General features: G+C 42.1%; 1 protein-coding gene across 1 annotated transcript in view; it reads left to right on the forward strand.

Annotated features, from left to right (window-relative positions):
• Window positions 1–23,695, forward strand: part of CCKAR (cholecystokinin A receptor) — a 169,413-nt gene that overhangs the window by 138,379 nt on the left and 7,339 nt on the right. The window contains exons 2-4 of the mRNA XM_029605615.1: window positions 13,861–14,014; window positions 14,745–14,996; window positions 18,252–18,513. Coding sequence (XP_029461475.1) covers window positions 13,861–14,014; window positions 14,745–14,996; window positions 18,252–18,513 — 668 coding nt within the window. The remainder of the gene's footprint in view (window positions 1–13,860; window positions 14,015–14,744; window positions 14,997–18,251; window positions 18,514–23,695) is intronic.

A 23,695-nucleotide genomic window follows, 5' to 3' on the forward strand; every position in this document is an offset into this window, starting at 1 on the left:
CACAATTCGATGAAAAATTCTTAATTGTAATTCCCTAAGACCAACATTGTTGGATATCTGTGGAATCGCTAGATAACATTCTCTAAACATGAGATCATCCAGTTCTTCCCCAGTATCCACCCTCCATTTTTTAACCAGATTTCCATAAATTGAACAGATTTTAATCTGCTGTAAAAAAGCATAAAGACGTGACAATGACCCCAACTTAGCAGCACATAATTTTATTAACATGGTGTAGTGAGGACTATCTATAGCTTCTGGGTTAATCTCCTTAATTCATTTAAATTGTGCCTTAAGTTGCTTGATCAAAAGAAAGTGACCCATCTGAAAACCCAATCTGTTTTTACATACTTTAAATGAGTACAAAGTCCCAGAAATAGGATTAATAAAATCCTGAAAGACCCATTCTGAAAAAGGAAGCTGCATGGTGGGATGGGGCATCTCTAAGATGGGAAATCTTGGGTTTTCACATAAAGGCAGGTGCAAAGACACGGAATTTGCTAAAGATAACCACCTCCGTACTAAAATCCACGCCCGACATACCACCCAAATTAAGCCAGAGATACTAGGCAACACCTTCATCTCTGGTAAACGAGCATGCAAGACAAATTTAGGGCTTAGAGGACCACAGAAGGCGGTGACTAAAAAATAGTCAGTATACTCAGATCTTGCCAACAACCAGTCTCCTAAAAATCTTAAATTGGCCACCCAAGCATAGAGTTTAAAATCTGGGATCCCTAACCCTTCCTTAGCTTTTGGAGCTATTAAGGTCGCATAGGAGAGGTGTGCTCTTTTACCCCGCCAGATAAAAGAACACAGTATCTTTTGTATAGCACACTGTTCTTTCAAATGTAAATATCCAGGAATCATCTGGAGGAGATATAGCAACCTAGGAGTTATGGACATTTTTATAACTGTTATGTGCCCAAGCATTGAGAGAGGGAGTAACTGCCAGCTCTGCAATATCTGTCTCAATTTATCAGTGACAGGTGGAATATTAATAGAATGCCATTTGGTAGGATTCTGATGTATACGAATACCCAAGTATTTAATGGTATTACCTGCTTATGTTATCGTGAAATTTTTCAGGTTTTTTGTAAAATACCCATAATATCTAATGCCTCTATTTTGTCCAAATTTAATTTAAACTCCGAGAAAATTTGGTAATGAGAGAAAAGCTTGAGCACAAGCAGGAGTGAGCTTTTGGCATTGGATATTAATAGCAAAATGTCATCTGCTGCCGTACCTTGAGAACCAAAGGTTCCACCGTTAAAATAAACAACAGGGGAGACAGGGGGCACCCCTGTCTTGTGCCCTGCCTAAGAGGAAAAGAATCAGACAGTTGGCCATTAATTAGGATTCTGGCAGCTGGATTTGAGTAAAGCAGAGAAATATATTGACATATTAAACCCTCAAAGCCAAATTCTCTCAGAACTTGAAAGAGAAATGGCCACACAACCCTATCAAAGGCCTTCTCAACATCACAGATAACAAAAAGGGGGATCTTTAACAGAGTTGCTAGCACAATCCTCCAGGATCACATAAATCTTATGATATTAATAGTGGAGCATCTACCAGAGATGAACCCCACTTGATTCAGTGAAATCAAAATGGGGAAGAGAAGTTTCAGGCAGTTGGCCACAGTCTTAGCATAGAGCTTGATATCTAAATTCAAAAGTGAGATAGGCCTATACGAAGATGGCAGCTGCGCATCTTGCCCTAGTTTGAGTATAACAACAATAGTAGCTTCTCTCATTGTAGCAGGCATACTACCTGCATCACACAAAGCCTCAAAAACCTTGCATAAGAGGCCAGGGAGTTCGTCAAGTAAAGATTTGTAAAACAAAGTCTCAAACCCATCGGGTCCTGGGGCTTTCATGGAGAGAAGGGATTGCACTGCTTCCCAAATCTCTTGTGTGGTTATAGGCTGGTTCAGCATATTTAATTATGTATTTATTTATTTATTTAAATTCTTTTAATATACCGATGCTCAAGACCAGGTCTTATCGTACCGGTTTACAATGAACTAGGGGGAAAAAACCAGTTAACAATAGAAGCAGGAAATTACATTATAACAGGGAATGTGGAACTTGGTAGTTAGAGGAAAGGATAGGTTAAACAATTTCTAACAGGAGAACAAAGCAAATAAGCAGAAACGTAAGTGCTTACATGGTAAGCATTATATACCAAAATTACATCGTGTGTAATATTAGGCAAGTTATATTAAAGTGCGGTTGTCTGAGAAACAGTTCCTTTTTTGAGTTGCTGAAGGAGGACGCAACCGCGGGGTATGTAACTGTGGGGGTGATCCTGCGGTTTCTTCAGGGGTATGCTTGGGCGAACAGCCAAGTTTTTAATTTTTTTCTGAAAGTGATATGGCAGTGTTCCTGGCGGAGATCTGGCGGGAGAGAGTTCCAGTGATGCGGACCGGCAGTTGATAGTGCACGTTTTTCAATGGTGTTGTGGAGAACGGACTTTTTTGGGGGAACCTGGAGGGAATCTCTGTATGCAGATCTGGTGGGTCTTGTAGAGGCGTGTGGTTTGAGGGGTATGGTAAGTTGGAGTGAGGATTCCTGAAATAAGGTTTTGTGGATAATAGTAAGTGTCTTGAAGAGAATTCTGTAGCGAATGGGTAGCCAGTGGAGTATTTTTAGAATCGGGGTGATGTGGTCCATGCGGCGAGAGTTTGTGAGGATCCTGGCTGCAGCGTTTTGCAGCATTTGAAGAGGTTTGGTAGAAGAGGCTGGGAGACCTAGCAACAGAGCATTACAATAGTCAATCTTTGAGAAAAGTATGGCTTGAAGGACCGAACGGTAGTCGTGGAAGTGTAGAAGAGGTCTTAACTGTTTTAGTACCTGTAGTTTATAAAAACCTTCTTTGGTGGTGTTGTTGATGAATTTTTTGAGATTCATTCTGGAGTCTAGGAATGCCCCCAGGTTTCTCACTTGACTTGTTAGTGGTGTGTTGGTATTGAAGGTTAGCAGGTTATTATCATTGGGGGAAATGATTAGCAGTTCGGTCTTGGACGTATTGAGTACGAGGCAGAGACTTGAGAGAAGGAGGTTGATGGTGTGGAGGCAGCTATTCCAGTAGTTTAGGGTGTCTGAAACTGGATCCTTGATGGGGATTAGGATCTGCACATCGTCTGCATAGATGAAGTATGTGAGGTTGAGATTATTGAGGAGTTGGCATAGGGGGAGAAGATATATGTTGAATAGGGTCGGTGAGAGAGAGGAACCTTGGGGAACTCCTTGTTTGGCAGCTACAGGATGAGATTCTTTGTTGATTATTTTAACTTTATAGTATCTGTCGCTTAGAAAGGATTTTAACCAGAGGAGTGCAGCCCCTGAAATGCCTATTTCCATCAGACGGTTGATAAGGATTGTGTGGTTAACTGTGTCGAATGCTGCCGAGATGTCTAGCAGGGCTAGTAAGTATGATTGGCCTTTGTCGAGACCCAACAGGATGTTGTCCGTTAATGAGAGTAGGAGAGATTCTGTATTTCTGCGTTTCCTGAAACCGAATTGCGATGGATATAGTATGTTGTGGGATTCAAGGTAGTCAGTGAGTCTAGTATTGACCAGCTTTTCCATTAGCTTGGCTATGAAAGGTAGGTTAGAGATAGGGTGAAAATTTGTGGGGTTGGATGGGTCCAAGTTGGGTTTTTTAGTAATGGTTTCAGCGAGGCTGTTTTTAAAGCATCCGGGACAGTACCGTTTGAGAGTGAACAGTTTATGATGTCGGCCAAAGGTTTGGCGATGATGTTAGGGATTGTGAGAAGGAGTTTGGTCGGGATTTGGTCTATAGGATGCGAAGAGGGCTTCATTTTCTTGATGATAGATTCTATTTCCAGGGATGATGTAGTATCAAAAGATTCTAGAGATCGTTTGTGTGTCAGTGGGGCATGGTTTTGGTCAGGAGGGGGCTGGGAGTTGGGAATGGGGTTGGAAGATAGTAGCGGGATAAGTAAGTTTTTTATTTTGTTGTCGAAGAAGACTGCCAGCTCGGAGGATTTGTTTTGTGCTTCTTCTTCCGGGATGACTGGAGGAATAGGGGTGGTGAGTGTGGCAACATATGAGAAGAGAGTTTTTGGGTCATACAGGAAGCCGTGTATTTTTTTGGCGTAGAAGTCCCTTTTTGTACGAAGAATGGTGGCCCTATAGTAGCTCATTGTGGTTTTGTAGGAGGCCCGTGCAGAGGTGGTGGGATTCTTCCGCCATTGTTGTTCTTTGTGTTGAAGGTTTAGTTTAAGTGTTCTTAATTCTGATGAGAACCAGGGTTTCTTGTTAGTAAGGGCAGGATTAATATGTTTGGATGTCAAGGGGCATAATTTATCAGCTGCTGCGTGGGTGATAGTTAGCCAGGAGTTCATGGCGGTGTCCGCATTTGTGAGGTCCAGGTTAGTTAGTTCCTTGGTGAGCGTGTTGCTGAGAGCATCCATGGAGCATGTTTTTCTAAATTGGATCGTGGATTTAGTGATGTTGGTGGTGGGTTTTTTTTTTATGGATATTTTGGTTTCAATAATCGAGTGATCTGACCAAGGGATCTGACCAAGCATATGTAGATCTACTTCCTTAAGTTTAGGGAACTCTAGATCTTTTAGAAAAGACCTCATCTCATGGAGAGCAGTCGGGTCAGCAGTGTATAATTGCTGATAATATTCGCTAAACACCTCAGCAATGGCACTAGTAGGGTCAGCACCGAGCCCATCTGGTTTTTAATTGAGGAAATAAATTTAGGTGGTTCTTGACATCTTAATAAATTGGCCAACAAACGACCTGTCTTTGTCCTTTTTCAACACCTTGGTTGCCATATAAAAGCACCGGCACTGATATTTGGGGAAATCTACTAGGAACAGTCGAGAAGGCAAGGCACGGGGGTTAAGTGAAAAAAGAAGCCAAAGAATGCAGATAAAATGCAGATAATTTAGGGTGGTGGCTGGTGCTCAGCTGTTCCACGTCCTACTAAGCCCATCACATCATGTGACCCCCAAGCTGTGCTTCATTGTAGAGGCAGATGCATTGAGAGGAGCCATCTGGCCTATCTTGCCCCAGCCAAAGGGACCAAGAATCTCTTCCATTCTTGTATCAACTTTTCTCAAAAGCTAATAGCCACTGAGCAGTATTACTGCACCTATGATAAAGAACTACTAGCAATCAAAACAGTTTTTGAGGAATGGCAAGTTCAATAACTCATAATTTTCAAGTTTGGCATATAGTCTGTATTCCATCAGATGATCCAAGACTTGATGAGCATGCTGGTCATGCTGGGATGGATCCTCTGAGAAAATTAGGATATTATCCAACTAATGTGGATTTCAGTTATGAAAAATGGCTCACCTCTGTAAGGCCACAAACAGACCTCCCCTGGAAAGCTACTTCCAGAAGCAGCTTCAAGGAATAAAAGTGGCATTGACAGAATTATTTCACATCAAACCAGGGCTTCTTCTTTGTGGTTTTTATTGTTGAAAAACAACAGGACAAGTTAAGAACCCGACACTGCTCTGCCTGTTATAAATTAAGACACACTAATACAAATTTCACTTATCATTGGAATCATACAGAACCAATTAACAGGTTACAATTTGATAATATATTTCTCTATTGCTATACCCTAGAGTCAATCAAAGGTCAGGTCTAATGCCATAGCACACCCCTGTATCCATCATCTTTGGTCTAAGACCATGTAGCCTTTAAACTTCCATCTTGGTGAGGTAGCTCATGATGTTTTTCTTCTTCCTAACTCGTGACATTTTTTTTTATCCCCATAAACAACTAGCTTTGCAATTTTGCTATAATTATGCCCTAGATACAAGTCTAAATTTATCCTCGATTCCAGAAAGCTGATTGCAACATCAAATCATAAGACTTAGAGGCATGCAGAAAACAGCTCACTAAACTATCGTAAAACTTATTTCACTGAGTGACACTTTCTCAACTGGTCTGCCTGGAGATATAAGATAGGGATGTGAATCGTTTTAGGACGATTAAAATTATCGTCCGATAATTTTAATATCGTCTTAAACCGTTATGGAACACAATACAATACAGATTCTAACGATTTATCGTTATAAATCGTTAGAATCGTGAGCCGGCACACTAAAACCCCCTAAAACCCACCCCCGACCCTTTAAATTAAATCCCCCACCCTCCCGAACCCCCCCCCCAAATAACTTAAATAACCTGCGGGTCCAGCGGCGGTCCGGAACGGCAGCGGTCCGGAACGGGCTCCTGCTCTGAATCTTGTCGTCTTCAGCCGGCGCCATTTTCCAAAATGGCGCCATAGACGAAAAAGATTGGACGGCAGGAGGTCCTTCCGGACCCCCGCTGGACTTTTGGCAAGTCTCGTGGGGGTCAGGAGGCCCCCCACAAGCTGGCCAAAAGTTCCTGGAGGTCCAGCGGGGGTCAGGGAGCGATTTCCCGCCGCGAATCGTTTTCGTACGGAAAATGGCGCCGGCAGGAGATCGACTGCAGGAGGTCGTTCAGCGAGGGTTCCGGCGCCTCGCTGAACGACCTCCTGCAGTCGATCTCCTGCCGGCGCCATTTTCCGTTCGAAAACGATTTGCGGCGGGAAATCGCTCCCTGACCCCCGCTGGACCTCCAGGAACTTTTGGCCAGCTTGTGGGGGGCCTCCTGACCCCCACGAGACTTGCCAAAAGTCCAGCGGGGGTCCGGAAGGACCTCCTGCCGTCCAATCTTTTTCGTCTATGGCCGCCGCCATTTTTCGGCGCCATTTTGGAAAATGGCGCCGGCTGAAGACGACAAGATTCAGAGCAGGAGCCCGTTCCGGACCGCTGCCGTTCCGGACCGCCGCTGGACCCGCAGGTTATTTAAGTTATTTGGGGGGGGTTCGGGAGGGTGGGGGATTTAATTTAAAGGGTCGGGGGTGGGTTTTAGGAGGTTTTAATGTGCCGGTTTTTCGATTTTTCGATTTTTAACGATTTTTAACGATTTTTCACGATATTTTACCCCCCCAAACGGCAACAATACGATTCCCTCCCCCTCCCAGCCGAAATCGATCGTTAAGACGATCGAGGACACGATTCACATCCCTAATATAAGACCCTCGGTGGCCCTCAACAATAGACTCATTTTCTATTCTGATTCAATACTAGATGACCATACTCTGATTGAACATGTCCTGAAGTATCTCTTTCAACAAATTTTAGAACCCTATGGTTGCATTGCACAGTCCAATAGGCATTGCTAAATACTCAAAATGGTCAAAGCAGATGCGAAAAGTAGTTTTCCACTCATCGTCTTTATGAATTCAGATGAGATTATAGGCCACCAAAGACTGAGTTTGGTGAAGATCTGAGCAGCTTGCAGGCATTCCAGGAACTTGTGGATAATGATTCTGGATTGTTACCACATTCAGCACCTGATAATCTATACAGGGGGACGTGATCCTCCTTTTGTGGCACAAAAAAGATGGGAGCTCCTACCGGCAAAATTGAGGGCCTGATAAATCCTTTTTTCAGATTGTTCTGTAGGTACTACCATAGGCTTCAGAGTTACGGTTCAGATAAGGAGCAAATCTACCTGAACAGAATTTGGCCTCAGCCTGGAGGTCAATCAGGCAACCATGTGACCTATGCAGAGGCAAGACATCAGTTGTCACTTTGTCAAAGACTTCCTGGTATCCCCGGGACTTCTCAGGTAAGAGATCCTGCTGCTTGCTAACTTTCAGGGGGTTGTTGTTCCTTCAAAATAGGGATAAGTTATTTATAGGTCAAAAGATCTGGTTCTATCCGGACCTGACAAAAGAAACACAAAAGCGCAGAAAGAATTTCTTGAATATGAGTCAGGAGGTTAGAAACCTGGGGGGTCAAATGATCATTCGATATCCATGTAGGTGTAATTTAAAACTAGGTGAAAATAAATATATTTTCTTTGACCCTAACCAATGGAGACAACTGTTGGATAGCCGTACAGTGGATAGCTGATTGACCTTACTGACTAGTGCTAAATTAAATAGGTGAAATACTAATTTTCTCCCTTTTTCCTTTGTACCAGAATTATGAAGTAAATGTCCTAATTGTAGTATTGGATCTCCTGATTTCTTTATGCTAAAAATAGTGAAAGGAATATGTAATTTCCACTTTTGCTTTTTTAGACTGATACCAAGTTGGCATGCATATTATTAATAAAAAAAATCTGGTTGATTGATTTTGTAATAAATGGTATAATTTTCCTTTCTGTAAATTCTGAAAACAGATACATAAAGAATTAAAAAAAACAAAAAACTTTCAGGGGGTTTTCTTCAGAGTCCAGCTCCAAGACCTTAATGTTAGGTATTCAATTTTATAGGCAGTACCTTGAGAAAAAGGTAATCTGTCAGATCTTCTACAAGATTTGGAGCTCATGTCATTCCAATAAAAGTCACCTCAAATTAACAAGGAAGTGCAGAGCTTGAATAAGATCAACCTGGATATGTGCTTAATGACTATAAATCAGGGCCAAGACTATGGTCCCCATCTCAGAAACCATTGGGACTGATGCTAGGGGGAACGATCAGTTGTCTCGACTATAACTGCTACCTCTTTCTGCCTCCACTGCATGCACATTTATCTCATGCATATTCATTGTGGGGGTTCCCCTGGACATGTTTGAGGACCAAGTAAGAAGACTCTGACTGACTGAACATATTGGATGTGTTAATGGGGAGTACAGATCCTTCATCATGTAAATCAGGGGTGGGCAAGTCCGGTCCTCGAGGGCTGCAAACCAGTCAGGTTTTCAGGATACCCCTAATGAATATGCATGAAATAGATTTGCATACAACTGAGGCAGTGTGTATGCAGGTCTCTCTCATGCATATTCATTAAGGATATCCTGAAAACCTGACTGGTTTGCAGCCCTCGAGGACCGGAATTGCCCACCCCTGATGTAAATGGACTATTTGTCAAGTTATTTCCACTGAAGGACTGCTATTACATTAAAGACTTTATTTGGGACACATATTCTACATGTGCAGAGTGTTTTCGAGGGTCTCAGTGAGTGCACTCAAAGGGCCTAGAAGTGAAGTTTCACCCCTCCTCGGGAACAAATCATACCTAGCACTCTCTTCATAGTGAGGGCACAGGAGAGGGGTTACAGCTGCATTTAGAATCTTACCTTTCAGTGTCTTAAATGAATACCATGTTTCTTAGGATTCTAAGGTACCTGCCAGAGAAGGTCTCACAGTTCACACCAATCTGCTATACTCCTCCATGTGGATTATCTCAGCAGCTGTCAACATATTTATATCACATTTTTGCAGAGAGAAACTTTTGTTTCCTTTCACTGACACCTTAGCGAAAGCTTACAGTGCCCACAGAACAGTAGGAACGTTATCTACATTCCAAGAAACCACTGAAAAGCACATCATTGTGTGCAGAAGATTTAAAATTATAATGTCCCTTCATCTAGTATTTACAAGTTCATTCCTGAGTGATAAAATGAAATATCTGTGCCATACAGAAAATTGTGAATGACAATTGATCATATTATTTATGGGGAAGAAGGATTAGATTAGGGTAAGTGTTGCACTGTACTATTCTCCCCCACACTCACACTAAGGGACAAAGTGTTCATCAGACCAGCTCTGGAGGATTTACTCCCTCTTCTAAATTATTTTTAATACATTTTGATTAGGCATGGGCTGCTGTCATTAACAGGGCATGCATTTTTACATCTATATCCTAAATGAAGCCTCAATATAAGATATAAGTAAAAAATGTACATTGAATTTCACAGTATGTTTTCTTTACTCCTGCACTGAAAAAGAGTTAACTCCCGATGCAGTTAGCTAATGGTATGCTAATGCATCATGAGCTTTAAAAAAAAAGCAGGCTAACCCAAATATTTGTGCAGAAAAACATGCTTAGCACTTATAAAACACAATTTACGAGCATAGACAGACATTTTTATGCACAGAAGTTATTTTATGTACAAAAAACATGATTTTAGCGCAAAGCATGTTCTCTGGGCATAAATCATGCTTTTTTAAGCATATAAACCCTGCACCATGAACTCCAGGGTCAGTCCCATAGTAACACTAGCCCCAGAAACTTAACTCCACCTCTCAACACCACACTATCTCCAGAAAGGCTGCAGACGCTCTCCCAGGGGCATTTCTAAGGCAACTCCCCTGATTCAGAAATTGCAGAACCGAAGTTCCCCTCCATAAACCATGACTGCAAAAAAGAAGAATTTGTGTTTGCTCCAATTGAGTTTTCACCATTTCTTCAATTGTTTTTATAATTATGTTTAAAAAGCTTTAATGCTTCCCCCCTTCCCTCTTCCATGCACATATTTTCTTTGTGTTTTACCTTTGTACATTTCAAGTGTTAAGAAAACATGAGTTAAGCCTATGCACCTCTCTGCACTGGGGAGTAATAGCTAATGTCTTGCTTAACATGAGATTTGCATGGAGGTGCACTAACTTGTGCATACAGTTTTACTCACATTTGTGTGCGCTTTTTTTGTGTTGTACACACAAAAATATGCACACAGCAGCATCTTAACATATGTGCATGGCCAAGCGCACATTATTACATCAGCCTATGGTTAATGGATCCTCTAGGGGCCAACTGTGAAAAAGTTATTTCTGTATGCAGCAAAGGACACTTAAAACACCTAAGCATGAGCTGATCAAAATCGAGAGATCAGGATCCGTGAATTGCTCAGCTGCTGGTTCAAGACTCCTTTTGGGCAGTGGCAGAGAGGCGAGTTAGGTGAAGGAAGGAAATTAGGGATGTGAATCGTTTTAGGACGATTAAAATTATCGTCCGATAATTTTAATATCGTCTTAAACCGTTATGGAACACAATACAATACAGATTCTAACGATTTATCGTTATAAATCGTTAGAATCGTGAGCCGGCACACTAAAACCCCCTAAAACCCACCCCCGACCCTTTAAATTAAATCCCCCACCCTCCCGAACCCCCCCCAAATAACTTAAATAACCTGCGGGTCCAGCAGCGGTCCGGAACGGCAGCGGTCCGGAACGGGCTCCTGCTCCTGCATCTTGTCGTCTTCGGCCGGCGCCATTTTCCAAAATGGCGCCGAAAAATGGCGGCGGCCATAGACGAAAAAGATTGGACGGCAGGAGGTCCTTCCGGACCCCCGCTGGACTTTTGGCAAGTCTCGTGGGGGTCAGGAGGCCCCCCACAAGCTGGCCAAAAGTTCCTGGAGGTCCAGCGGGGGTCAGGGAGCGATTTCCCGCCGCGAATCGTTTTCGTACGGAAAATGGCGCCGGCAGGAGATCGACTGCAGGAGGTCGTTCAGCGAGGGTTCCGGCGCCTCGCTGAACGACCTCCTGCAGTCGATCTCCTGCCGGCGCCATTTTCCGTACGAAAACGATTCGCGGCGGGAAATCGCTCCCTGACCCCCGCTGGACCTCCAGGAACTTTTGGCCAGCTTGTGGGGGGCCTCCTGACCCCCACGAGACTTGCCAAAAGTCCAGCGGGGGTCCGGAAGGACCTCCTGCCGTCCAATCTTTTTCGTCTATGGCAGCCGCCATTTTTCGGCGCCATTTTGGAAAATGGCGCCGGCCGAAGACGACAAGATGCAGGAGCAGGAGCCCGTTCCGGACCGCTGCCGTTCCGGACCGCCGCTGGACCCGCAGGTTATTTAAGTTATTTGGGGGTGGGGGATTTAATTTAAAGGGTCGGGGGTGGGTTTTAGGGGGTTTTAATGTGCCGGTTTTTCGATTTTTCGATTTTTTAACGATTTTTCACGATTTTTCACGATATTTTACCCCCCCAAACGGCAACAATACGATTCCCTCCCCCTCCCAGCCGAAATCGATCGTTAAGACGATCGAGGACACGATTCACATCCCTAAAGGAAATATAAGGAGGGAGCATGAGAGCAGATATAAATGTTTTGTAGACATACATATGCATTGCATATTATAATCTCCATATATCTGAAGAACCCAGTGATCTTACTATTTCCAGAAGGTAAGTCCACCATGGCCCTTAGAAAGACTTAGAGTCTGATGCAATACAGTACACTTAGCCTAGCACACAGCTTGATGCATGGTTGGATGCGTGATTTAGATGCGGTAAATAACTCCCGATGCAATAATGGTATTAGTACATCCAAAATGCACATCCAAACCAGTGCATAGCTAATAGTGCTCATCACATGTAAATGCCATGTAGATGAGGCTTTTAGCTATTACCTCCGCTGCAAAAAAAAAAAAATCACCATGCGCCAAATGCCCATGTTTTAACACGCAAAGCTTAATGCCAGCACCGGAGCTAGCGTTAAATCTTGACACGCCCCCAAACCTCCACAAAAAAGAAAAATATACTGCTTTTCTGTGGTTCCTCCTACTAAACATCTTTGCGATACTAAGGGGCAGATTTTAAAAAGTTGCACGAGCGCGTACTTTTGTTCGCGCAGCAGGCGCGAACAAAAGTACGCCTGATTTTATAAGATACGCGCGTAGCCGCGCATATCTTATAAAATCTGGGGTCGGCGCGCGCAAGGCTGCACAAAATCGGCAGCCTGTGCGCGCCGAGCCGCGCAGCCTGCCTCCGTTCCCTCCAAGGCCGCTCTGATTTCGGAGCAGCCTCGGAGGGAACTTTCCTTTGCCCTCCCCGCACCTTCCCCTCCCTAACCCACCCCCCCAGCCCTATCTAACCCCCCCTTACCTTTGTCGGCAAAATTACGCCTGCTGGAAGGCAGAGTTACGCCTGCTGGAAGGATTTACGCGTGCGGGCCTTTGAAAATCCGCCCCTTAGTAGGAGGAATCATAGAAAGCAACATCAGGGGGAAAAAGTCTTGATGGCAGTCAAGTTAGGAAAACGGATGCTCAATTTACGAGTGTCCATTTCCCTAACCTGTGTACAGCCACGTCTCCTGGGTGCCCAGTGCCAAGGATGCTCTAGGGACACACAGTTGATCCCTAGCCCATCCTTTTTAGCATGGCACCTCATTAATATACTGCATCACATGCCCAGGAGAAGTGGATGGGCACATGGTAGGGAAACAGGTGTTCTCAGTATGAGCGCCCGTTTTCTCCACGCTTTTATTGCATCGGCCTGTTAATTTGTCTACCTGGGTGCTGCTGCTTCTGGGTGCTTGAGATGTTCTGAAAAGGAGTTAGGCTTTGATTGGTTATTGTAATCTGGAATTGCTGGAAACGTCCTGGTTTTTAACTAGCAGATCTGCTGAGTCCAGGGAGTGTGTTTATTCAAACAGTGGCAGAAGTGATCTTTTTGTAAACCTCGGTTTCTTTTTCAGCCTTGAGCTATCCCCTCAGATCGTCCAGAACTGTTTCAAGCCTTAGAAAACGGGCTGCCCTTTACAGGAAAATTAAAATCAGAGTCTCCTGCCTGAGGCCAGGGAGCTCACGTTTCTCCTGTTTTGCATATTTATGTTCTATAGTATACAGCCCCAGCAGCACAGGGCTGAGCAATTAGTCTATAATAGCTGGAGCATTGTACAATTCTCTCTTGACTGGACACAGGTTTATAAAGTAGAGAATATCAGATTGTATGTGCTCGTGGCAACGAAAGAAAGACTGCCAAGGGTTAATGCTGTCATAAGAAAATGCAGTCTCTGGCACTATGACTTGCCCAGTAACAGAAGTGGGTGGAACTTGAAGATGTAGGCACAGAGCTGCATGCGTGTGTGCATTTGCTAGCTCATATCCAGGCTGCAGTGTGCTGATGGAATAAACATGCTCCTTATGGCACTGGATGTCCTGAACAGAGTAGTCCTTCTAGTCTGCTGGAAAAAAGGATTTTTTTTAAAGCAGTGACCTCTTCTAAATTTTACCACTACAAGCTTCATCTAGACATTTTGACCACTGGGAGAATGGGCAGATAGTGGCAAGTAAACGTTTCTTTTCTTGCTCAAGAGCAGCTGTCACGTCCAGAGAATGGAAACAACTTCTGACTTCCTGCCTTTGAATGAGACAGACTACTCTGATCTGCTGTGTGAAACTGGAATAGAAAATGGGACATTTACCTGCCTAGAGGACTATCACCATAACGCCACTCTTCCTCGTAAAGGTACGAACGGGATTTGCGCGCCGAAGAAAACTCAAAATGTTATGGAAAAGGGGAATTGCAAATGCATGTCATCTCATGATGAATGCATAAAACATTTCTGGCTAAGTTCAATTGAGAAACTGTAGAGTGTAAACGCGAGCCGTGTTCCTGCCTTGTCGGATTATTATACATGCACGAGAAGGTGGGAGCAGGTGCGATGCTTCATAAAATAGGCTAGGAAGATTAATAATAAGGGGCTTGGAAGAAAACGCAAGAATGTGCTCAGACAGAGAAAAAGCAATGCGAAATGACAGTAAACTGGTCTCTAGGAATCGCCTGATTGTTACTTGTCAAGTGCCTAAAGCAAATCAACTTTAATAATAACTTGAACAGGAATACAAAAAATACTGCTATTCATTTTTAAATGAAGGGTTGTCATACTCTTCTGAACTGAACAATACAGATAATTTCCTTAGGCAGTCACAGAAGGGTTTAACAGTAAAGTGTTTAGTTAAAAAATAAGTTTAGCTTTATATCTGAATTGCAATGAGCATATTAGTGGGTTTTTTTCCCCCTTCATTGTAGAGTGCAATAAATGTCTAACAGGATTTTAGTTTGTACAGTAGAGATCAGCTTGGCTCCACAAATTAACACAAAAGAATCGCTAAAAAGTTGTTAAAGGTCCAACCTGCACCTGGATGTTGAATTGCATTGCATGGCGCCCTGACTCTCGATTCTGCTGCTTTTCCAGATTTGCACCAGACCGTCCGGATCCTGCTCTATTCCCTGATCTTCTTTCTCAGCGTCTTGGGGAACACCTTGGTGATTACTGTGCTGATCCGCAACGCTCGCATGCGGACCGTCACCAACATATTCCTGCTCTCCCTGGCCGTCAGCGACTTAATGCTCTGCCTCTTCTGCATGCCTTTTACTCTCATTCCCAACCTGCTGAGAGATTTCATTTTTGGCAGCGCCGTTTGCAAAACGGCCACCTATTTCATGGGTAAGTTTGCGCGCTGCGACCTTGCCTCTGTCTGAGCAGCTCTCAGTCACTTCGTCCCATTCACGTAGAAACATTTGTTTTTTGGGCCTCGCACGTCAGCAAGATATTTATTATTTAAGTCCCTTTAGGTAATGCTTCTCTGTGCTGTATGTTTAGTTCTTTTCTTCCGTCTTCAGCATGCGAATGACAAAATTGCCAGGAATACATTGCTCAGTAACAATGACGGGAAAAGTACGAAACCTTCCCTCATTTGTTACCTATTATTATTCAGTAAGCCCTGTTGTATCATTTAAATACAATATGCAGCTTCTTCTCAGCAAATCCTTATGTGGTCCCTTTTTAATACATGATCAAGGGAATGACTTAAGGCTCTGTGATGTGCCCCCATCTACAGATGCATGCACGAAGTGAAAAGATCGATGCAGAGACATGTGCTGTACTCCCTAGAAGTCACATCTACCTATTCCAGCTCTTTGGTATGAAGTGTAAGAAAGAAAGGTTTATAGGCAGCCTGTAGTACCAAAAAGTGGAATTATAAATACATTAAAAAAAAAAATTGTTCATCGTAGAAAGCTGGAAAAGACAACAACAACAAAAAAAACAAACAAACCGATTTTTGGTTGCAAAAATGTAGGCATGCAGATTTAATCTAAAGCTTTTTAAATGAATATGGATTATAATGCAATATCACAGATGGTAATAACTAACCAGTACTGCTTGTTTTCAGTGTAGAAGAGTTGTGCTAAGCAGAAAGGATCTTTTTCAAGTGAGTAATTTTATATTGAGCAATTCTGATTAAAGGCAGTAATATAGTTAAAATAAAATTTAATACTAATTTAATTAAACTTAAAGAAGCATCCTCAAATGTAGAGAATACCTAAATAAGTGTATTCAAGGTATAAAAAAGAAATCTATATTTTATGTTTCACCTTACAGTGTAATAAAAAATAAAAAATATATATAATGTCATTCTGATAGTGATGAATTTAAATTTTGATATTAATAAGCATCATAATGAGGGGGGAGGGGCAGCCTGGTGGTTCAGGTAGTGAGTGCCATGCAGAAGGGCCCCAGTTCAAACCCTTCAGCTGGTGAGGTCAGGCTGGGCTGGAGGCTGCTGCAAAGATAGCATTCACAGCCCCCTGGGGGGAGAGTCATGGTTATCATTACCCTAAGGGTGACAGCTAGCAGCCAGATGCACGACCCCTGGCCCAGGAGTATCCCCACAGGGGCTAGATTGAATATTAGTTGGGGAAGGGGGAAAAAATCCCTAGGCAATGACAAACAAACACTGATGGTGCCAGCCCAGGACCCCAGCACTAACTCAAAATGAGATAAAAGCCAAAAAGAGTAAGAGAAAACTCCTGGATACATATTAAATGCCAAACAGCATAAAATGATTGCACTTCCTGGGAACACACACAATAATCAGATCACCTTAGTTTGATGAAAGACTTGAATTAGAAGTATAACAGTTCATTTCATTCCCAAGATTTAATAAATAATTGTCTTAATTCACTATTGAAAATCACAAACGAGCAGCCAGTCAAATTGATGGCCATGTTCTAGTTCTTGCAAAACTTTAAAAATCATATTGAAAATCTTGAACTAGGTCAAAAAAACAAAGAAACATGTCCTAGGGAGAGGGGAAAGAGAGTGAGAGGAACTGACTCGTATAGTGTTTTAATGTTTCAATCTATACGTAGTGTATATATATCTAAGATTTGCAATTGTTTAATTCATGATGCAACCCCCTAAGCATTTTACAACTACACCTAATGTAAATGCAGACAGAGAGAGGGTAATTTTGTAACAGCCCAGATTTTTGAAGCGGGCTTATGTGCATGTTTGCTTTGAAAGTCCATGGGGTGTCCCAGTCCACATGTACACACGCACACACAGCCCAGGTGAAAGTTTCTGCAGCTACCTTTAGGTGCATACTTTTGCTTTTCCTGCCCCAACTCTGGCCCCCCAGAGTGACTCTTGCTAGGACAGATAAAGGTGCATGCAAAATGGGATCTCACGTGCCTAACCCCTTAATTGATCTTCAAAGTGCCACTTAACATGCACAAGATAGGATTTATTGTGCAGAAGTTGCTTTGAAAATCAAGCCCATAGAAATTTACAGGAGATAAAGAGCATTGGATCTACCCAGGCTGCTTGTAATACTGCAGACCCTACTCTTTCACCTGCTTTAAATACTGTGAGCTCTAAATCTCAATAAATACGTACAATAACACTGAGGTATCATAAGTTAAAGATTTGCCTAATGTTATAGGTATATGTTTGTGTGTACCTCTGTATCTGTAGTAGTTTTACAGAATCCCAGATTTGAAGTGAGTTAATTTTTTCTATTTGTACCCAGTTCTAATTCGAACAGTATTTTTAAAAATGCAAACATATGTATTCCCTCGAATGGATACCTTTTGCTTTTAGCACAATGTTCCACTCCATTAATGGATGGCATTTCACATTTCCTATCAAGTAAACAAAAGTGTAAAACAAAAAAAACAACAATCACATTCCCATTTATTTCCATTACCATAGAAGGCTGAAAAATTAAACAATTTCTTTTACTCTATAAATACATAATGTTACCCCTTTTCTCCTTCTGTGAGCACTTTTTATCAAGGAAAGTCTCTTTATTTTTATTAATGTATGTGCACTGTGATGTAAATGATATCTGTTTTATCTGTAAATATATTCCACTATTTACTTTAATCGCTGTATGAAGAGCATGTCTGAATAAACCTAGCCTGTTTATTTAAATGGTGACGAATCAGGGAAAAAGAGCTTCTGACCAATTCATATCCATGCCAGGTAACCAGTACTTAAAATGTGTGTCTACAAGACATTTAGTAAAGTAGGCTGAATGTCTTTGTGGTCTCACTTCAGTTTCCAGTAGGCAGTAGCCCATCTTACAAAACCTACCAGTGCAGTTGTCACTACAAACCAGGAACTACCAGCCCATCATCTGTAGCAATTGCTCTAGGAGAGGATGGATGCAAACTGGAGCCCTTATCGTGGGCAAACTTTTAATGCTGCGGCTTATGCTCAGCCTGTTTTATGAGTAAATGTGGAATATTAGCACTGTCGATCTGATACCATTTACAAACAGTAAATTCACTAGTGCAAGTGATAAAAAATACTTTTAGAGTACTTAAACTGGCTGTCAAGCTTTCTTTTTTTCTCCTCAAAGCTTGTGAAAATGTGACCATGTTGTTTCTTTCTATTTTGTTTTGATGATACACACAGGCATTTCTGTAAGCGTATCCACCTTCAATCTGGTCGCCATATCGTTGGAGAGGTACAGTGCTATATGTAAACCTTTGCAGTCTAGAGTATGGCAGACAAAGGCCCATGCTTTGAAGGTGATTGCTGCTACTTGGTGTTTCTCCTTTACCATCATGTCACCCTATCCAATTTACAGCACGTTGGTGCCTTTTACAAAATCTTACAACAGCACAGGCAATATGTGTCGCCTTCTTTGGCCAAACGATGTCACCCAGCAATCATGGTAAGATAAATCAGGTAACTTTTCTTTATGAAGTAAATGTTTGTTAAATTTCACTACAGTATTTGCTGGGCTTTATGATCTTCTTGGTAGAGTTACTCAGTATGAGGCAAGAGAGGCAATATAGCGTGCATGTCCCAGTAGAATTTAAATCCTTTAAGTCAGTGTTTCTCAACCCAGTTCTGAAGGCACACTTAATCAGTTTCCTGGATATCCACAGTGAATAAGCATGAGATACAGCAATTGTATATGTTGGGCCTCTAATGAATGCAAATACATATTCATCATGTATAGTTTGAACACCAGACCAGTTAGATGTGCCTCCAGGACTGGGTTAGGAAATATTGCTCTCAGTCTTTAGCATTGTGCTGGAACATCTTATGTTTTCATCTATCAGATGTTGTACTGTTATGCTGTATTCAACATTTGCAGTCCTTGGAGTCCTTATAATATATCTGAGTTGTCAATAAAATCAGCACATCTCCAGCAAAACTGAATAAAAATATTTTTGGATCAGCAGTTTCCTCTTGTTTTTTTGTTTTTTTTTTTTAGATGTCCAGCATCTATTGGGTTACAATGCCTAGCATTTACTCACAACAACCCATGATTTTTTTCCCCCTCATTTTATGTCTTCCTCAAATCTCAGGCCAGCCATCACATCAACAGTCCTTGTCTAGGGGCCCTTCAGAACTCAACTAACATAGACCCTGAGTCTGGCTTCTAGGTGTCCCCACCTAAAAGCCAAACTCAGTATCTTCAGCCTATCCTGAGCTCTTACACGGGAACTGATTCCAAGTCTTCCACATAACAGTGCAGCTCTAATGCTCAGCCATTGGGCTGGCCCATTAAAAGTCACTGCTCTGAAAGCCATTGGAAAGTATGAACATCTGTAAAACAACAGAATAAAAGGGAAGTGATTTCTGCATTTTAAATCAGAATGGATAGCTTTTGAATATGGCAATTGGGAATGTGTTTTGCTGCTAAAAAAAAGTTCTCTTTTAAACAGCTGCTATGGACCTTTGGATTGACAATATCTTTGATAGGGCTGCATATCTCAAAGCTTCACAATACTGTATATGGGCCCCCGAGCAGGTGGCATTACCCTTTTTAAGTAATATCTAATCTTGCTGTGGCTTTACCCTATTGCATGCATGGACTTAAATTCCTGCTTTTGTTGGGCACATCTCTATTTTAATCCTCGAATGCACTGGAGTACAGAACAAGGTTCTCCAGGAGAAAAATAAAGTCAGGTTTCAGGTAAATTTTAAGTTTTAGAAGTCAATAAATCCCAATAAAAATCTTCAAGCCAAAATCAGAAAATCTCAAACTAGAAAAACTAGAGCATTAGGATATGGGCCCTACATAGTTTTTTCAAAGTAAATTATTTCCACATAGAAACATAGAAGCATGAGCATAGAGAAATGACGACAGAAAAAGACCAATCAGCCCATCCAGTCTGCCCAGCAAGCTCCCACACTTATTTTCCCATACTTATCTGTTTCACCAACCACCAAGTTCAGGGCCCTTGTTGGTAACTGTTTGATTCAAATTTCCTGCCACCCCCTGCCATTGATGCAGAGAGCAATGTTGGAGTTGCATCAAAGGTGAGCATAAGGCTTAATGGTTAAGGGCAGTAACTGCCGCATCAAGCAAGTTATCCTGATGCTTGGTTACCCAGACTGCACAGATCCATACCTTGTTGGATGTTGTCTAAAGGTTAATTAACATAGTAATATAGTAATGATAACAGAAAAAGACCAAATGGTCCATCCAGTCTGCCCAGCAAGTTTCTTATGGTAGTAACTGTGGCTTCGTGCTGGTTACCCCCCAAGCCTTATGTTAAGGACAATAATATTTACAATCAAAACCGAGCAACTGTCAAACTAATAACAATATTTCTGCCAGCAGCACTTTAACAGGGGGAGCAGCCTTCTTGATAATTCAGACACTGCTGCTTTAAAATATTTTGCTTTTAGATTTGGCCATAGAAGCAGTCCTGTGCTTTTTCTCTAAGGTCTGCATATCAGTGCCCCAAACCGTTAAAGCTGGGGCCCAGTGTTGGCTGTCTCTGAATCCAATTCCCCTTTTTGCCCCTGCTGTCAAAGCGGAGAGTGATCATTGAAGCTATGTTCCCAACTGAGAAGTTTGTTTTCCGTTCTAAACCAAATTGTTACTCAATGAACCTCGCTCTAAGAAATCAAAATTAGTGAGGAAGATATTCAGGTTCCCTCCAATATAGAATTCAGTGATGCTTTTACATTTGCATTTTGTATACACGTCTCCTACGTGGAGATGATTTTATACTTTCATCTATTGATTACTGATTGTGCTGTAGCTTGTGTTACTTAATTTTCTGCAGTTGCTTTTTGGATGAAAGTCAACCCAGTCATGTGACTGCATTGAATTAAATTGATGTTTTAATAACCAATTTGTAAACCACCCCAGTATGGTGAGCTACCAGGTCAATAACAATCACAGTGGCAAGCAGTTGTCTTCAAAATGTGGTGCTAAGATAGTATCCAATGTAAAATGTAACTAAGTGAAATGGCTACAAGAAATACTAATTCCATAGTTATATAGCAAATTACAGCAGGAAAAAAAAATCAACTGATCCATTCAGTCTGTGTAGTTGTTCCCTTCCACACAGCTAGGTTATATCCCACTGCTTGTGAGATATCTCTCCGTATCCAGGATAATTTGTAATCTTCTTTATTTGTGCTCCACCATTTTGGCAGAATAGCATACTTAGTTCTCACTTAACAGCCCTACCTGCCCATGTCCATTCCACAAAGATTTTAATAACTTAAATAGCTGCAAATACCAATGTTGCCATTGCCCAAACATCTGGCCTTCCAGATTCCCTTGTAGCCTGCTAGACAGATTCTGGTAAGAAAGAGCCTGTGTTTCTACCCAAAAGTTCTATGCATTAGTTGACAATTCTTAAAACATTCTTGTCCACTCTTTATCAAGCACTTTAAGAAATATATACATAAGTGAATAAATTATAAAGTTATAGTTTGTAGCTCCTCTACTTCTTCAGGTTCCGGTAGTTCCTAAGTTTAATGACACAATCAGATTTTGAAAGGTAGAAATTTGAATCCGACAATTACATGAGATCTATTTATGGCAAGTTTTTTTTTAATGTGTACAACCAGTAAATGTGTTGAATTGCATTTTGTGTCTTGGTGAGTCATGAATTTGTACAACATAGCATGTGAAAGGATGATATACTATCATATCATCTTACAATTTAATTTGGCCTAAAGACATCTGCTTTCAAGTTTTGCTAGGTTTACCCCTAGTTTGGAAGTTTTCTTTCAGAGAGTAATTATTAAACTTTATGGTTTAACCCAATCAAGGTCTTATGTATGAAGGGACAATCCCATCCCCTCCCTCCTCCCATTTCCTTTCTCTGCCCTGTAGCTCCTGCCAGCTAAATAACATTACTCATGCCAGTATCTCTGATTGCATAGCAGTTTTGGCAAGTAATTTCAGGAACTCACAGCAAAGAATAGTTACAGGGGTGTTAAAGCAAAAAGAAGACACTTAAAGAAGCATTATAATTTTTAAATATGCCCTTCTCTAATGACAATGACCAGGTCCAGGCTAGTATGGTCCAGATTTCCAGGCAGGTGAAATGGGCAGCTGAGTAGCAGTACCTCCTTCTCTATCTTGGCAGCACTTCCTCACATGCCCTGCTCAGCCGAAGTGGCAGCACCCCATCAAACTCTCCCCTTTAAATGTTCAGGGGTTCATGAACCAGCAGCATTCAGAGAACTGTAAACTAGCTTGCTGCTGGCCCATGTCGTTAAGAGGGAAAGTGTGATGGAACACTGCCATGCAGACTGAGTAGTGACTGGGAGTAGTGCCCGGGAGAAAGGGCCACTGGGATGGAAGAGGTAGCACCCCTTTCAGTGTGGTGCATATAATCAGAGGAAGAGCTCACTTCATGTACTTAGGGGCACTTAAAGGGTAAATCAAGCCCTGGCAATGGCTGACAAAGAGAAGAGGAGAGCAGTCCATGAAAGAGCATCTATAGATTTTCTTCTTTTGAGGTCCAGCCGTTTCCTTCCAGATCCGTGGGCTTTCATCTCCTTCAAAACTAGGGATCAGAATCCAGCAACATGAACCTTCATTTGAAAATACCTGGGGATTTTTCTCCTATTTTATATCCCCTCTCTATTCACTTAGTCCTGACACAATGGCCAAGCTTCATAGTGATTTCAAAAAGCCCTAAATCCAGCCACTAGGAGTCACCATTGTACAATAATTGGGATTCCCTCTCTCCAGAGGCTTTGACGATTGTATCAATAGCATTGCCAGGGCCTACCAGCCCAGAGAGAAGAAAACTGAACCCAGAAATTGTACCTAGGCCCTATGCTTAAGCCATTCCAATAAACCTTTCTACACGTTTTCTTTGCAGGGGAACTTAACTTTGCAGCCTAAGCCTTGTGCAGCCTCTCTTCTGGTATTACCTGGGAAGGCACCCAGTCTCGGGGCTAAGTCCTTGCACAGTCCCAACAGCCCAGGGGTATGGATTCTTTGAATGAAGGGGAGGATAAACTTCCAGGACCCAAAGGGACGATTCTTGCTGTGGGTGTTGTATCGCTAGATGCGTGCTGTGGGGGTGCAGGTACCAGAATAAAGCATTGAACATCCTGGATGGGGGTTCCAACTTACAACTTTACTGTAGAAAATTTTCAGATGAAATTAATTGGCACCATACACATTTATGCTTTACATCCAAATCCAGACTCTGATTTCCAAAACCTCTCTATCTATGCAAGTATCCCTCAATATTTGGGGGTCCCAGGAATATCTCACCCTCCAGAGCATGGAAAAGTAAGAATCCCAGGTGGGGAAGGATCTCCTAGATGTGGACAGAATTCCTTTCTGAAAAATACCTGAGGTACACTTGTTCTCCAGACAAACCAACTCTCTCAACTACTCTTTTCCTGGGATGACGACTATGGTGGGGGTCTCCAGATGAAAAAACATTTCTTGCTCATAGTTCTCCTTTCCACTTATTCTGGGACATTTGGATGAAGAATTCCTCATAGAATAGTAAGGAAAACCTCCTCTCTTCTCCATTTATGGGCAGGAAGGGTGGCAGTCAAAGCTTCTTCCCAAACCAAAAAGACAAAATCTCCTCAAAAATACTCAGCCACTCACACAGAAACACTAC

This window comes from Rhinatrema bivittatum, chromosome 1 (genome assembly GCF_901001135.1).
Source record: "Rhinatrema bivittatum chromosome 1, aRhiBiv1.1, whole genome shotgun sequence".
NCBI classification, from domain to species: domain Eukaryota; kingdom Metazoa; phylum Chordata; class Amphibia; order Gymnophiona; family Rhinatrematidae; genus Rhinatrema; species Rhinatrema bivittatum.